This window comes from Paraphaeosphaeria sporulosa (genome assembly GCF_001642045.1).
Source record: "Paraphaeosphaeria sporulosa strain AP3s5-JAC2a unplaced genomic scaffold CC84scaffold_4, whole genome shotgun sequence".
Taxonomy (NCBI): domain Eukaryota; kingdom Fungi; phylum Ascomycota; class Dothideomycetes; order Pleosporales; family Didymosphaeriaceae; genus Paraphaeosphaeria; species Paraphaeosphaeria sporulosa.
In genome coordinates, this window is record NW_017253363.1 from 418,567 (window position 1) to 433,321 (window position 14,755).

Genomic DNA, 14,755 nt, shown 5'->3' on the forward strand with positions numbered 1-14,755 from the left:
AATCTAGAATCTGATCATAAGGCTGCTACCTGGGACGCCTCTTAACCTATAACAGTAACTGCTCGTTGTTGTGCTTATCTGAATTAAAGGATTGGTGCATCGAGTCTTGATGTTAGTAGCCGACCTCATGGAGAGGTATGGAGCACACGTTGTCAGACATTGCAAGATATGGGTCTTATATCGAAGAAATTCGAAATGACTGCTATTGCCATAACGAACAAGATCATGCTCACTATTTATTTTATTTATCATGGATTCGGGAATGTATTAGTGCTGTGAATTATAGTGCGCTGGGAGCAAAAGACAAGAGATGTCGATGCTAGCTTCATGAGTGCAAAATGCAAGTCATGCTGGGGAAAAGAAGATACTGGCCAGAGGCTGCCTAAATACTATCGTGAGCAAACTTTAGAAATATCGAAAACCATCTTCAGCCTCGTATTTCCCTTGTTTCTAGTTGCACACAAGGTACCTGGAAAGTGCCGCAACAAGAGTTCGATGTCACAACGACCAGCCCCCTTTTTCTGTTATATACACCTCCCTTCGGGGTTTTATTTTCGGTAGTCGATCGCTTCCCAGAAAAGGACCATGCTAACCCTCGGTGTATCCATCCAGGTAGCTAGTATATGCCACTAAGAGAGACCATAGTCAGGTTCAATGGGTGTTTAGCGATCACTATCCCTGGTCGTCACGCCTACTGCGAGGGCAACCGCTGCGACTTCCGCTTCTAGGGGGAGGACGACTTGGGGTACCACGAGCGCCCTCGCCGCGGCTGTTGCGACTACCCCCGTGGCGATGACAATCGTGACGCGGGCGATCAGAACCAATCGGTGGCTGGGCGGTTCTAGCTGGTGAAGCCATCTCAGTTACGAGCGCAGAGATGCGGTCAATGCCTTCGAGACTAGGCGGAGGCGGGACGTATGCTGATGGCTGACGGGTCTGGGTCGTGGGTGGTTTTGAAGGCTGCCAGAAGCGACGGTCGGCAAGCTGGCGACCATTGGAAGTTGCAGTCTCGTACGGGGATGACTTGTTACCATGTCGCACAGCTTGATGGGTGAGATTGAGGCCGGCTCGCAGCGTATCCTGAACGTAATTGGGCCGCGACTGGGAATCAGGTGGCGGAGGTGCGCTATACTCGCTGTGGAGGCTGGAATTCGAAGCGTGCCAGTGAGGGCCGCGATATGACCACTGATGGCCTCCGAGAATTGCAGAAGGCGGACCAGAAAAGACTCCAGGTGAGGGATGGCCGCGCATTGAGTGAGGTGTAGGCGCCCAATCTAGGAAGAACGGGGGAAGGCTCCCCACGGCATTGTCGAAGCCCTGAGATCCGCAATAACGGAGAGCATTATCTTGAGTTTGCCGCGGAGGTTGGCCTGTAGCGGTCCAGTTCGCGTTTCGTGCTGGGGTGCTTGCCACTGCCTCATCCCGAGACCTGTGCAGATTAATGGAAGTTCTCATTAGTTCGCCCAGATCTCACGTACCAAGTAGGATACTGAACTGCGTGGCCTCGCTGCGCAGCTGCCTCCTGTGCTTCGCGGGCCTGTTGACGCGGTGGAAGCCAGAGACCTCCACGCGTTATGCCTCCGTCGCCTTCCCGATCAGTCGTGGCATGTGTCATCAGAAGAACAGATACAATGATCCGGTTCTGGTATGCCACTTGGTCGCTCACTCCCTGAGAGCGCAACGTCGGGTACATCGGCCGTTGGTCAGAGGTTGGATTGGCGATTGAGTACACTAGTTCATGGATGAACTCAGGAGGGCCTCCGTGGAGGCGGTTCTGCCATCAATTAGCTTGGGGAGATGATGACAGGACCTTGAAAGGCGGACTTACCAGCTCCTCAACTATGCGGCGAGCGAAGTTGAATTCATCGTTAAATTGTCTATCGCCTCCGCCTGCGTCCCTACTATTCATGCGCGTATATGCGCGTAAAAATGGGAGGAGCGAGGTATCATTGAAGGTCTGACCGCTTTGCCAAGGGCTCCCGACAAAATTATTCGCGGGCTCGTGTTTCTCGTTGTACTTGGGCGGCATTTTTGCGGATGTAGTGAGATGTATCGAGCGTAGACTTGAAAACGACTTTTAGTGTAAGGAAGCTGAGGTATGGAAAGTATATGGGTAGACCGACTAAAGAAAAGAAAGAGTTGGTTCGCCGTTGGGAAGGGGCTTGTGGAAGGAATAAGTGTGAGTATATATATCCGCAGCGGGGAAGAATTCGTGGTGACTGAAGACCATAAGTACGTTGACGTTCACGACGGAAAAATGTTTGTCCAGGATCCGTCGAGCTTTTCTGGTGAACGATAATCTCTAGCCTTGTGGGCAAAATGAGCCGCCAAAGAATCAACCAATTCACATGGTGCGACTTGCCTACTTGAGGTTTGGCCCGAAAGACAGGCTGGCGCTGCAACGTCAAGAGCAGGGAGCAAAGACTATGAGACAGGAATTAATGATACTAAGCTGGAATAGCCGCTACCTGTACTGATTAAACCGCAGTTTTGGCTTTGTCTCTTTATCTGCGTCCCTAATTTGGAATGGCTAGCTGCTACCAAATCAAGTATGGCCCAAATGGCCGCGCGATACTTCTTTTTTTTTTTTTTTTTTTGAAGAGATATAGGGTTCTTGGACATTTGAAAATGGCTTGCCCCAGAACTGTGCATTTTTCCTCGTGATGAATTCCATACACAGGTACAAGCTAGTGCTCCTGTGATCAGGAAAGCCCGTGACGCTTCTTGTATGAAACTGACAATATTTTGCTTGGTGAACTTTCCAGATCCAGTATGTCCCGTGCCAGCTCTTCGAATTCTGCCCTGAATTGAAGAGTGCCCAGCCATCGATCAGGAATAGCCTCTAACCCGTCTCTTGCTCCCAGAAGACCACCGGATATAGCGCCATTGGTATCGGTGTCTCCGCCTATCCTGATCACATCCACTAAAACATCTTCAAGCGAACGCGGGTCGAGAAGTGCTGAGATGGCGACGGTCAAACTTTGGAGTACATAACCAGAAGTCATGTCCGGCAGCTCGTCGCTAGGCCCGTCGCTGACAATCCTGGATATGGACATCGTTCTGCCGCGTTCAATTGCTTTCGCAACAGCGTGATGATCCTCCTCAAGCGCTACTTCAATTCCGATGCCCACAGCTGCCTGTGCAGTCTTTCCGTCCAGAAGTGCGGCGACAATCTCGTTGTACGCAGCACATGACACCACGCATCGGTTATCGTTATGCGTGATTGCACTAATCTCTTTGGACTCTTTGATCCTGTCAACTCTGTCATGGGTAAAGAGACCTGTAGGTATGCATCGCATCAAGCTACCGTTACCAGCGCTACCATGACCGGCTCCACACTTGCGTGGATCGCGCAGATCGGAATAATTCAGCAGACCAACGCGAGTCGCGCCGCCAATATCTCTAGGCGGTTGCCCTTTCTTCCGTCCTGGCCAATTCCCATCATACCAATCCAACGACCAGTCCGCAGCCGCACGTGCAATGTCGAACTCTTTATCAGGGTTTTTGAGCAACTTGTGGTTTGCGCGATCGTGATACGCCAGTAAAACAGCGCGCGTCAAGTCGGTGTCGTCTGTTGCATGGCCGGCTGGCCAGCCGAATGTTCCACCACCGATGATGTCGCGCAAGCCATTTGGGAAGTTCTTCTTGATCTCCCGCCATGAGTCGAATTCGAGGGTCGCGCCGAGCGAATCTCCAGCGTGAACTCCTAGGAGCGCACCCAAGGTTTTGGAGAGTCGAGCCGAAGCTGGTTGTGCTGGTATAGCCATGATGATTTGAAAGGAAAGGAGGTGGTGAGGTACGTCGTAGATCGTCCCTCAATATTAAGGTCAGTTGCCGCAGGCAACAGTGAACAAACAAAACGCCACGAGTGGTGAGTCAGGGAACGGATCGGACACAGCCACAGTGGCGCAGTCTCTTGTGTCGGCGTCGGTCCCACACACTACTCTGGAGACAGATCAACTTCGAAGGTAGTACTTGATAATCATACGAGTTGAAGAAGGAGGAAACAAGACGTCGGAGTTGCTACGCTAGTGTGCGTGGGGAACAGTACATCACGCTAAGCCGCTTCTAGTATCACATCGCCTTGCTTTCCATCTCGAGGCTGGCTTCTCTTTCTTCGACAATGAACTCTCCACGTTTCCGCGTGGTATAGTGGCCTTGTTGAGCAATGCTCTGGAAAATTCTCGCATACTATTCTTAACAACGCGCTATGCTCGTATCCTGACGCAGAACTACCGAGCGGCTAATCACTCATTGGTCTCAACGTCCGATTTACGAGCCTCATCCTCTCTCCAACACGCCCCATCCGTCATCGCTCCCCCACAGAGAAGCCTTGTGGAACCTATGTCGCGCAGATCGCCACACCCGTCTCTAGCACTGCACTCATTCGCCGATTGGAAGCTTGGCAAGCTTATACTTACGCCGCATTCACGCCGACGACTGGGCGATCTCTGGGCCCACCACCAGTGAAATGCTTATCCGATGCCATGTGTTTATAGGACATGATCTGTATGCGAGTACGACGTTTGATAGTCATTAAGTACGGGAATAAGTGGAGCCGCATTCGACTACGGCATATACCCGAGGAACCTCATACCAGACAGTCATGTGTCTAACATCGTGTTCGCAATCTTTACTTAGGGTATGGAGTGGGTCTTAGCTTCTAACACCCCCATGGAGTTGTGACTTTGTCAATCGCTCGGGTTCCTCGTTTTGTTCATTTGCAACCTCCGAGCTCGACACAGGATATACTGCTTCAAGAAGCTGCAATGCTTCGTGATGTCGATCACTGGCTTCCACCAACACTTGAGATACATACAATGTGATGGAAATAGACAGATCGGCTCCGGCTCTACTAACAAATGGACTCCATCCCTTGAGCATTGTCAACCGCCCTGCCTACCGATTCTCTGCGCCACCAAGTACGACCTTAGCAAGCGTAGTCTCAGAGACCGCGAAAGCACATAAATAGGCCCTCGATTCTCACCTCTGAACCCATCATCACAACATTCTCAAGCATCACATCCAACCAACACTCAATTTACACACTTCGCTTCCACAGCACCACCTCTCCACAAGCAACAATCACAATGTACACCTCCACCATCATCTCCACCCTCTTCGCCGCGGCCGCCCTCGCTGCTCCTGCCAGCAACGTCGCCTCCAATGCGCCCCGCGCCGAGGCTCGCGTCCAAGCTGCGCAGGCTCATCTCGACGCCTTGACTGCCAATGGCTGCAATGTGCTAGGTATGTCTGGACACCGCAGAAGTTTCACCTGCCAGACATCGCGCTAACACGGAAAAGGCTGCCTTGCCGCCGTCGCACCCTCCTCTGCTACCTGCGCGGCTGCCTTGGCCGAGGCTGGAGCCAATCCCGTCGCTGATATCGCTTGCTTTGCTGGTGTTGTTGCTCTCATGGGTAACCCGGTACGTATGAATGAGTGGTAGATTGTGAGTTTGACTAACAATGGATAGCCTGCTTCTTGCTCTGGCTGCTAGAGGGTCAGACTGCTTGGGAGTGAAGTACCATATGTAAAATCTTCTGATTAGGGAGGGGAATTGTAAGGGATGGGGTGGCTTGACAAGGCATGCGGTGGGGGAATTCACTCGCTAGAGTCATGTATATACGCGAATGGTGATTTTGTCCCTTGAGGCCTGCTGTAGAAAGATCTACGACTTGTGAATACAAGCGAAGCGAAAGCGTCCAATACTGCCCAAACAGAGCTGGTAACGTACTACCTCCAGAAGCACATCCTGTCAGTGCAATCGCCCGGCTCCAACAAACTACATCCTTGATCTTCCTCAACTAACGATCTAATTCACAACGACCACTGGCCTCGGCGCGAGCCTCGTCCCACGATCAAACAAATTCTCAGGATCATACTTCTGCTTCAGCTCCACCAGCTTCTTCGCATTCCTGCCATATACCTCGCTCGCAGGGACGTCCGGGTTCACATAGTTGCCGTAGACACCGACGCCCTCCGCAGACCGCACGTCCGCGTCTTGCTGCACGCCTGCGGCTTGCGACGCGCGCTTGAGCAGGGCGCGGGAGAAGTCGCGGACTTTTTCATCGAGGGCGGGATCGGCCCTGCCACATGCTCGTTAGTATGGCACCATAGCCTTCCCTCCACCATATCGCCTCGCCACAAGACCTCCCGCCGAGATAACGAAGTCGTAAAAAAAGGGTGCAGTGTGGGGGACTTACCACTTCATCATGGTCGCAAGATTATAATATTCCCCGCGATTACTAAACGCCATCTTCTCGTTCGGCACCTTGACTACCTCCTTGTATGGAATCGTCTCAAACAGCATAATCGACTCGGTCATATCCGGCTGGCTGGTGCTAAACCCGATGAACTCGTCAAACAGAGCTTGCACAAAGGGCGGCGCCAGGGGCAGCTTGTACGCGCCGCCGCCGAACATTTTGCGCCCGCCGAAGCCCTGCCCCTCGTTCATGCACGCGTTGAGCTTCTCGTAGGGCATCATGGACGTCAAGTTGGCCACGGGGCCCAGGTCGAGGAGGGGTTGAAAAAAGGTGGTACCTTCTTCGTATGTGCCGTTGTGGAAGAGTTGGGTGAGAATGACGGGTGCGTTGGCGGGGGGTGGGCAGGTGAAGCCCAGGAGCATGACTTGGTTGCCGTCATTGCTGGTGTGGAAGGTATTCAAGAAGTCGACGACTTGCGGGAGCTTGTCGGGCAGGAAAATGAGCGGGCCTGCGAAGACGGGGTTGGGCTGCGGATGCCCCTGGAACGTGAAGGCCGTGACGACGCCGAAGTTCTATGTCGAGCCATCAGATCACTACGCGAATATCAACATGAAGGAGAACATACCTGCCCAGCTCCCCTGATGGCCCAGAACAAATCCGTATTCGACGTCTCACTCGCCACAACCTGCTCCCCGCTCGCCAGAACGACTTCCACCTCCAGCAGATTATCTATCTCCCATATCAGCCCTCGACCTCCTCACACCTGAACAGAAACTATATAGGAAGTAAGAACATACCAACAGTCAACCCATACTTCCCACTCAAATACCCGTACCCCCCACCTAACGTGAGCCCTCCAACACCTGTGTGATTCACCGTCCCCCCCACAGCCGCAAGCCCGTACTTGGCCGCCTCTTCATCGACATCGACCCACAATGCCCCACCCTCCGCCTTAATGGTCTTCTTGCCAGCGTCGACGGTGACGCCGCGCATGAGGGAGAGATCGATGACGAGCCCGTCGTCAATGGAGGCACTGCCGGAGGTGGAGTGCCCGCCGCCGCGCACGACAAAGGGGATTTTGTTCGCCTTAACGAAGTTTACGGTGGTGGAGGCGTCGGCTGCGGAGGTGATTTTCACGACGCAGGACTGGGGGTATTAGTTTGGCGTGTGGGGAGATAGGAGGGGTGGGGGAAAAAGGAGAGGCATACAGCACGCTTCTCGCAGTGCTCGCTCCACCGCTTGATACTTTCTTCGTACTTGTCTCCATCGCTGGGTAGTAGGACTTCCGCTTTGCTGGATGCCAACTGCGTCTTTAGCTCGGCGTAGAGATTCGGTGCGCTGTCCATTTTGATGAGTGTGTTATCTCTTTCTCTTCCTTCTTCCTAATTCTTGTATGTAAGGATGGTGTTCTGTGAAATAAAGAGTCAGCGGGTATCTGGAACTACTCGAAGCAAGTTGTTTCTTTATACGCCTCCAGCGTAGCTAAGCTCTTACATCCAGTACGCCTGACACTAGCCCCCCTTCGTATTCTCGTGCTAGAGGCCGAATATACTGCTAGTGATGATGGGAACTGGGTACGTACAAGTGAGTCTATAGCTGTGTAAGTTTAGCTGATAGTGTTTCTTGACCGTACTGCTGAATTAAAAGACTGCGCCACGCGGAACTCACACTTGCTCTAAAACTGCTGTCGCTGTTTGAAGAAAACAATATATGTATGTCGAAGACGTTGCAGTGCTGCCTCGGTGCACTTTCGGCTGAGAGATTAAGGTAAGCGCGGGCTTATTATGTGCATTGGACCGTCAGCAGTGGGATCTGTCGGCTGCAAGCCCCGCCGCTACTTAGTAAGCGCTACTGTTCGCGGTAGGGATGTACAGCCCACACTGGGAATGAGAACATGCGGAGTAGTCTAGTGGCGTGGCGGCTAACGTAGGGGGGGGGGGGGACAGTGCAATACCCGCATTGCTACCCATATATCGTTGGTCATGTATCCAAGCATGTTGGGGATCACGTGAGACGAAAGTGCCCTAGGATATCGATTCGACACGGATTTGTGATGTCGTTGATGACAGGTGTTCTGGCTAGTATTTCTTCCTCGTCTTCCTTGTTCTCTTCTTCATCGGCTCGAGGTAGGCTTCATCCTCATCACCGTCCTCCTGCCCACCAACCTCGTCTTGCACTTCAGCAGCAGCTTTCTTCCCACCTCTACGCCTCCGTTTCATCCCACCATGCGTCGACGCATTCCCATCCGCCTCTATCTCAGCCTCTCCAATCTGCCCACCTTGTCCCCCTTCTCCAACAGCACTATCCACATCCACTCCACCCCCCTTCTCCCTCTGAGCCAACCTCGTCAATGCAGCACCCAGCCGTTTCCCCGCAGCCCCCTTCCCTCTCTGCTCTCCCACCGCGCCCCTAACCCTCGGCGCAAAAGCCCCTGCCCCAACACCCCCCTCAAAAAACCTCGTAAGGTTACTCTGCGTACCCTCCTTCTCTCTTCTCGCCATGTCCTTGATCACCGGGACCAACACCTCATCAGTGCGCTCCGCACTCCACCCAATCTGACTACTCAGAAAGGACCTCAACGCATCGAGATCGGGCATGCCCCACTGAAACGGCATGGGGTCGCTGTCGACCTCAGGCTTGAGATACGCCTCCTTGACACGCGGGTCAGGAAAACCTGGGGGCAAAAACAGCTTCGTAGCCTGGGAGCGGCGAAAGCGGCGGCGGAACTGGGAATTCTTGTCGGCATCTTTGGGAATGGTGCCGCCCTGGACGCCATCCCACCACTCTCTAAAATCTGGCAGGTTTTCGAATTCGGAGAGGAGCTCTAGCGCGGTGACGGGGCCAATGCCCGGTATGCCAGTCGTGTAGTCGCTGCCGAGGAGCTGTGCGATGTCGATGAGCTTCTCGCGCGTAAGGGCGAATTCGCTGCTGAGGTCGGATGCGAGGTAGCATTCGACGAATTTGGCGGCGTTGAACATGTTCTTATAGACGCGGGTGCCGCCGAAGAGGAAGGTGTCCGAGTCATCGGTCACGATGCCGTCGACGAGGCCGAGGTGTACGAGCTCTACACACTGCGCTTCGGCTTCCATGGGTGCGGTGATATAGGGTAGTCCGAAGAGGGTGAGCAAATGTTGGCATTCTGCGACCATGGTTTGCGTCACCTCGTCGGCATCACGGCGATCCTTCTTCTGCTGTGCGCGCAATTGCTTGAGTTCTTCGTCAAAATTGACGCGAGGGCGCGAACTGTTGGTGAGCTCTTGCGCGAATCGAGCATGCTCTTCGCCTTCAGCGGCTAGAGAGGCAAAGAGTTCCGCGTCTTCAGGGTCTGAATATTGGTCGGAGCCGTCGTCTGGGATGTCGATGGGGGCATTGTCATCGGCCGTGCCACTGTATGGTACGATCGGTGCTTCGAGCTCGTCGGCGCCACCCAGGACAAAGGGTGATAGCGAGCGGCGGCGGCGAGTAGCTCGCGCGGGCTCTATGGGCACGTCTTCAAATTCAGGAGAAGGCGATGTAGCAGCTGCTGGGCAGCTTTGGGTTGCTCTATGCAATGGGACCTCCTCGAATTCTAGCGAAGGTGACTTAACTAGGGTTGGCCTAGTAGGAGCGGTCCCTATCGGCACATCTTCAAATTCAGGAGACGGGGATTTTGAAGGTTCTTTAGATGCTTGAGGTGATGGCAGTTTGGCTTGCTGCTGCGTCTGCTGCCGTCGCTCATCCTCAGGCTCGCTTTCTGACCACTCGATGGGCTCGTCTGAATCTTCTGCGAAGGGACCTTTGCCAAGCAGCGAGTTGCCTTGCTTCGATAGTGACGGTCGGTCTTCTCTTGGTGGCTGAGGGGGCTCCGCTCGAACCTTGTCGGCCAGATCACCCATGTGCAGCTTGGAGTCCACGATCACAACGTCCTCCATCTCAGCATCGTCATCGTCATCTGGTTGGACCGTGAGAACTTCCGCCAGCTCCTCGTGCGTACCCTCGGCTTCCAAGTCAACCACTTCGTGCGTGTCGTGCTTGCGAAGACGCGGTAGTTCTTGAAACTGATACATCTCGGCCTGTTCTTTGCGTGTTTGCTCCCATTCCTTCTTCGCTTCCTCTCGATTCGCTTTTAGCTCTTCCTCGATGTTTCGCTCGCCACCGCTAAACCATGGCGGGAGCGGTGCATCCTCTTTCGTTTTCTGATCTCCTGTGTCCTTTTCAAAGCCACCTGCATTCTCGGCTTCAAGCTTCTCCATCTTCTTTTTTCCCAGGAGTGAATTTCCCAGATTGAGCCTCTCAAAAGGTAGTGGGCCGTCAAACCCAGGTGCATTTGTCGATTTGACAGGCTTGGGATTGGGCGCAGGTGGAGCGGCCTTCGGTGGCGGTCTTGATGCAGCCTGGGTTGAGGTAGGCTGCTGCTTCGACTTTCTAGACTCAGCGAGCGCTGCTTGTAGATCTATACCGTCATCTTCGCTATCGCTGCCCGTGAATGGCCTAGGTACAGGAGCAACTTTGTTGGCTCTTTGATTTGCCAATCTTGCGATAGCCATGCCGGAGCCCCTAGTGCCCGCAAAAGGGTTTGTCTCCTTCGCCCGTTCCTGTTGGAATACCTCGCGGTATATGTCTTCTTCTTCCGACTCATGCTCTTCCGTTGTGCCATTGTGCTGCATCGACATCGCGATCGCCTGCTGCAGCTGTCGCTCTTCTTCGTCGTCTCCTGCGGGCTCGCCCTCGGCATCATCCTCATCAACAGGTAATGCGTCCTCCCATTCTTGTTCCTGCTCGTCGCCTGGCGCCAGAAAAAGCGAGTCGGGGTCTTGGGCTAGGTTCGCTAGTCTCGCTGGTCTGGGGGCGGTAGGCCTCGATGACTTTACTTTGCGCGAAGCATAAAATTTCCGACGTCGCCGTGTAAGTTCTTCTGAGATGAAGTCTTGGGCTTCGCGATCGCGGACGGTCATGCCAGGCGGTGGTTTCGGCAAGCGATTCAAGCCCTCAATCGGCACATCTTCGAATTCGTCTTCCTCTTCCCATTCATCATCTTCATCGAGGTTCTGAACCGGGATGTTATCCACGTCGATTGGTTTATTTGCTTTGCCCTCGTCACGGTTCGTGACCACGCCAAGTGCCCATCCTCCCTCTACGCTGTCGTTCTTCACCAGAACATACTCCCGTGCCTTGTCGCTAGCAACGCGACTAGCAGCACCAGCACCAAACCCAGAATCGTCGACCATTCCGTTGATGTTCATTAGCCGTTGCGTAAGATCGTTTCTCTCCTTCACTCTCTCAATCTGGAACCTGGAGAACGCCATGCGATCGGGGAACATAACATCGAGCTGTTCCTTCGAGTACCCCAATCTCAGCCTACTTCTCAGTCGTGCAGCATTAAGGATGTTGTATCGATCCGAGTCAGGCAAGCTCGTAAAAAAAGCTCCGTCGAAGTCGATTTTGGAGAAATCATATACATTGATATCCTCGCCGCTATCGAACTGGCGCGCATAATGCTCCAACTCCTCCAGGCTCATGATGCGCGGATCATCGGCGCCGCCCATTTCCGCGATCGAGGTGCCGAGGTCTGGGAGATGATATTGATCTTTGCGCTTGAACGTGCGATTCGCAAGGCGCTCCTGCTGGGTTTGTATGACCTCCTCCGCGTAGACTAGGTCCTCGGGTATTTCCTCTTCCTCGTCTACCTCTTGTCGCGGGCGACGTGAAGCCTCCTTGCGCTTCTTCTCCTCCTCCTCAGCGACCCTCTGCATTTGCATCGCCAGCAGCTTTCCAGCCGTGCGCACTGCATCTTCCCTCCTGCCCTCCCTTCTCGACTTGCGGTTGTTGATGGTCTGCCGCTTGAGCGCCGGTGCACCGCCGTCAAACACGAAGACGGGCTTGATGCCGAAGAAGAGGAGCTTGCATATTCTGCGGAAGAACCCGACGATGTGGGAGTTGCGGAGCGCATTGCCCTCTTTGTCGCGCACGGCTTTGAGGAACTGGTAGATCCAGATGGAGGCGTCCACGGCGAGGCGCTTCTTGTTCAGCGTTTCGATCTTGATGGGGCGGGCGCAGGGCTGGAGAACGGTCCAGAGACCGGTGACACCCATGGCGGCTGTCGCGAGTGGCTTATCATCGAGGACGACGGGGTGGGCGAGTCAGACAACAATTGTGAAGGGAGACTTGAGGTCGACAGTGCTGCCTTGTGACTCCGCGTCAATGACGTGCATAGTGGCGTCGATGCCAAGCTCTGGCGCGTTATGATACGCGCATACTTCCTTCACGACTGGCTTTGCATGATTTCCCATAATGCCAACCTAGCGCTCATCACTGCATACAGATATCAATTCGAGTGCTTTTGGAGTATGTTCATTTCGTTACAGTGCCAGTTCCTTCCGTCTACAATACACCACAATAACACAATCAAGCAGGTAATTCTAAGTCTCGCTACCTTGCCTCCCCCCAGCCCAATCTCAAACACCTGGCTTTTGTTGATCGTTGGGAGGCCGTTTCAGGCCTACAACCTCGGATCTCAAGCCGCGATGCGAGATCAGGACTGAGGGTCAGTTCAACCACTAGGAGTAGAACAACCTGCAGAAAAGACCAACCCAAACGCCAGACCGTGGCCATGCAGAACACAAAGCCACCCATCAAAACAAGAACTCCGACAACAATCGTACAAGCGATTGCCTCCCAAGGGTATTTTCCAACCGCCCAACCAAATCACAAACACCGTTTTATGCAATGCATGCCCGAAGGCTTTGATCCATTGATGGATAAGGAAGAAAAGACGCAATGTCATTTAGAAAAGAGGCCGGAACTTCTTTGCGGGAGTCGCGGTGACGCTGCCACCGAAAGTCTCAGATGCTGTCCTCTTCTTGTGGGTGGACAAGAAGTTCGTAGCCGGAGCAACACGAGAGGCGGTAGGGGTGGAAGGCACTCCCTTGTTGAGCAAAGCTGAGAGTCTGCCAGGCCTCTGCACGCTCATAGTCGAGGACTTGACCGGGCCCTGTCCGAGCAAGGTGGACTTCTTGGCGTGTTGGTCGAACCAGGTGTCCGCAGCAGCAGGCGCAAAGTCAACAGAGGCGGGCTTCGGAGGGCTCTGGCCAAATAGAGACCCGTTCTTGTTCGGGGACATCTTTGAGAAATTGAGTTTTGGGTTCACAGCGAAAAGTGGGCCCTTGATGGGTGGCTGGCTCTGCCCATTCTTCGGGGTTGGCGCGAAGAGAGGGCATTTGATGGGGCCTTGACTGAACAGGGAGTCTTTTGCTGCGTTCTCTCCAAGCTTTGGAGCCGTGGCGAAGAGCGGACCCTTGATCGGAGGCTGGTCGAACAATGACTCCTTGGCGGCGGTCTGTCCAAACAACGAGCTCTTGACAGCAGGCTGGCTGAACATGGCGCTCTTGATGGGACGCTCACTAAACATGGAGCTCTTGATAGGCGCCTCACGAAGCAGACTCTCTTTGGTAGGGGTCTTCGCAGCAGCGGATAGGGCCTGCGCCTTGCGCCATGGCTTCCTCGCTGGAGCGGACAAGGAAAACTTCTTAAAGAAGGTGCTGTCCTCCCAGTTGCTACCGTTGTTCTCCTTGTCTTCAATTGTGTCCACGGACCGGTCAAAATCGGAAGAGGTAGGCGTGGCTGGAAGGTCCTCAATGGACTTCGCCGCAGAGCTTGACTCAATATTATTGAGGAACCTCGTTGGTGTCTTCGCGGGGGTAAAGAAATCACGCCTCCTGGGAGCACGAGACACAGGCGTGCACACGGACACCGTATCCAGGTCGATGGCGAACTTGCTCTCGTCTACGCGCTTCTTTGTCGCCTCGACCTCCATCAGCCAGCCGGTATTGATGCACTTGACCGCACCATTGGAGGCGCGAACCTTGTCAATGGTATCTTGCGAGCCGTCCTTGAAGATGACGTGGGTCAATTCGGTATTCTCGGTCCACTCGCGGACGACCTGGGCACCGAAGTCTTCGAGCGAAGTTACATAAAACAGACTTTGGTCTTCGCCCTTGGAAGTCACATCGACCAAGAAGCGCATGCCGTGGAGAAGCATAGCCAGGTCGAAGGTGTCGTCCTCTTCGGTCTCGAAGTCCTCCGGCCAGGTAACCTGCTTCTTCGGAGTCTTCGTGCCATTCTTAAGCGGCGAGCGAAGAGCAGACTTGGTTGGGGAAGCACGGGCAGCCGACTTTGGAGGGGCCAGCGTGGGCGCCAGGCTGAGGCTGCCGTCGATGCTGAAGTTGACCTTGGGAGGCGGTGTAGTCTTGATAGTGTACTCTTCACCGTCGACCTCCATAAGGTCCGCTTCGGTGACCTCGAGAGCTGATACGAACTCCTCGGTGGCACTATCGCTGGGTGGTGCCTCGGGTGTGCCGTGGGCTTGTGCTGGAGAGCTTGCAGCATCCTTAGGCGCTGGGGTGTTTGGATAACCGGGGAGCTGGTCAAGACCCTGCTTGATGGTCATAATGTGAGCCGGCGTGGTGGGATAGTCGACAGGAAGCTCCCGAAGTGCCTGTCGCGAAGATACCGGAGCCATGATATGTGCCGGCGTGGTAGGGTAGTCGATGGGCAACTCCCGAAGTGCCTCTCG

General features: G+C 54.1%; 7 protein-coding genes across 7 annotated transcripts in view; 1 reads left to right on the top strand and 6 right to left on the bottom strand.

Moving 5' to 3' along the window:
• The first annotated feature begins 234 nt into the window (after nt 1-234).
• CC84DRAFT_619311 (uncharacterized protein) lies at nt 235-616 on the top strand. Its single transcript, XM_018186897.1, has one exon. The coding sequence runs from the start codon at nt 328-330 to the stop codon at nt 559-561; it is 234 nt and encodes a 77-aa protein (XP_018037062.1). The 5' UTR covers nt 235-327; the 3' UTR covers nt 562-616.
• CC84DRAFT_1204412 (uncharacterized protein) lies at nt 253-2,526 on the bottom strand. The gene is made up of 3 exons (XM_018181904.1): nt 1,829-2,526; nt 1,479-1,774; nt 253-1,429 (listed from the first exon to the last, which is right to left on the bottom strand). Exons 1-3 carry the CDS (start codon nt 2,027-2,029, stop codon nt 673-675), a joined length of 1,254 nt encoding a protein of 417 aa, XP_018037063.1. The 5' UTR covers nt 2,030-2,526; the 3' UTR covers nt 253-672.
• Nucleotides 2,527-2,598: 72 nt separating this feature from the next.
• Nucleotides 2,599-3,981, bottom strand: CC84DRAFT_1204413 (ADP-ribosylglycohydrolase). Its single transcript, XM_018181905.1, has one exon. It carries the CDS (start codon nt 3,765-3,767, stop codon nt 2,703-2,705), a length of 1,065 nt encoding a protein of 354 aa, XP_018037064.1. The 5' UTR covers nt 3,768-3,981; the 3' UTR covers nt 2,599-2,702.
• A 1,644-nt stretch (nt 3,982-5,625) lies between these two features.
• CC84DRAFT_1195152 (FAD-binding domain-containing protein) lies at nt 5,626-7,878 on the bottom strand. The gene is made up of 5 exons (XM_018181392.1): nt 7,413-7,878; nt 7,002-7,350; nt 6,830-6,933; nt 6,205-6,776; nt 5,626-6,087 (listed from the first exon to the last, which is right to left on the bottom strand). Exons 1-5 carry the CDS (start codon nt 7,548-7,550, stop codon nt 5,814-5,816), a joined length of 1,437 nt encoding a protein of 478 aa, XP_018037065.1. The 5' UTR covers nt 7,551-7,878; the 3' UTR covers nt 5,626-5,813.
• Nucleotides 7,879-8,246: 368 nt separating this feature from the next.
• CC84DRAFT_1116463 (PIN domain-like protein) lies at nt 8,247-12,275 on the bottom strand (the record flags this gene model as incomplete). The annotated part of the gene is made up of 2 exons (XM_018175463.1): nt 8,247-9,735; nt 9,787-12,275. 2 exons carry the CDS (start codon nt 12,273-12,275, stop codon nt 8,283-8,285), a joined length of 3,942 nt encoding a protein of 1,313 aa, XP_018037066.1. The 3' UTR covers nt 8,247-8,282.
• Nucleotides 12,276-12,532: 257 nt separating this feature from the next.
• On the bottom strand, nt 12,533-12,927 carry CC84DRAFT_1163030 (uncharacterized protein). The gene has a single exon (XM_018178156.1). The coding sequence runs from the start codon at nt 12,793-12,795 to the stop codon at nt 12,613-12,615; it is 183 nt and encodes a 60-aa protein (XP_018037067.1). The 5' UTR covers nt 12,796-12,927; the 3' UTR covers nt 12,533-12,612.
• The window catches only part of CC84DRAFT_1257977 (uncharacterized protein), a 3,414-nt gene continuing 1,191 nt past the window's right edge, over nt 12,533-14,755 (bottom strand). Inside the window, exon 2 of the mRNA XM_018184781.1 lies at nt 12,533-14,614. Within this exon, the coding sequence (XP_018037068.1) occupies nt 12,968-14,614 (1,647 nt within the window). The 3' untranslated portion in view covers nt 12,533-12,967. The remainder of the gene's footprint in view (nt 14,615-14,755) is intronic.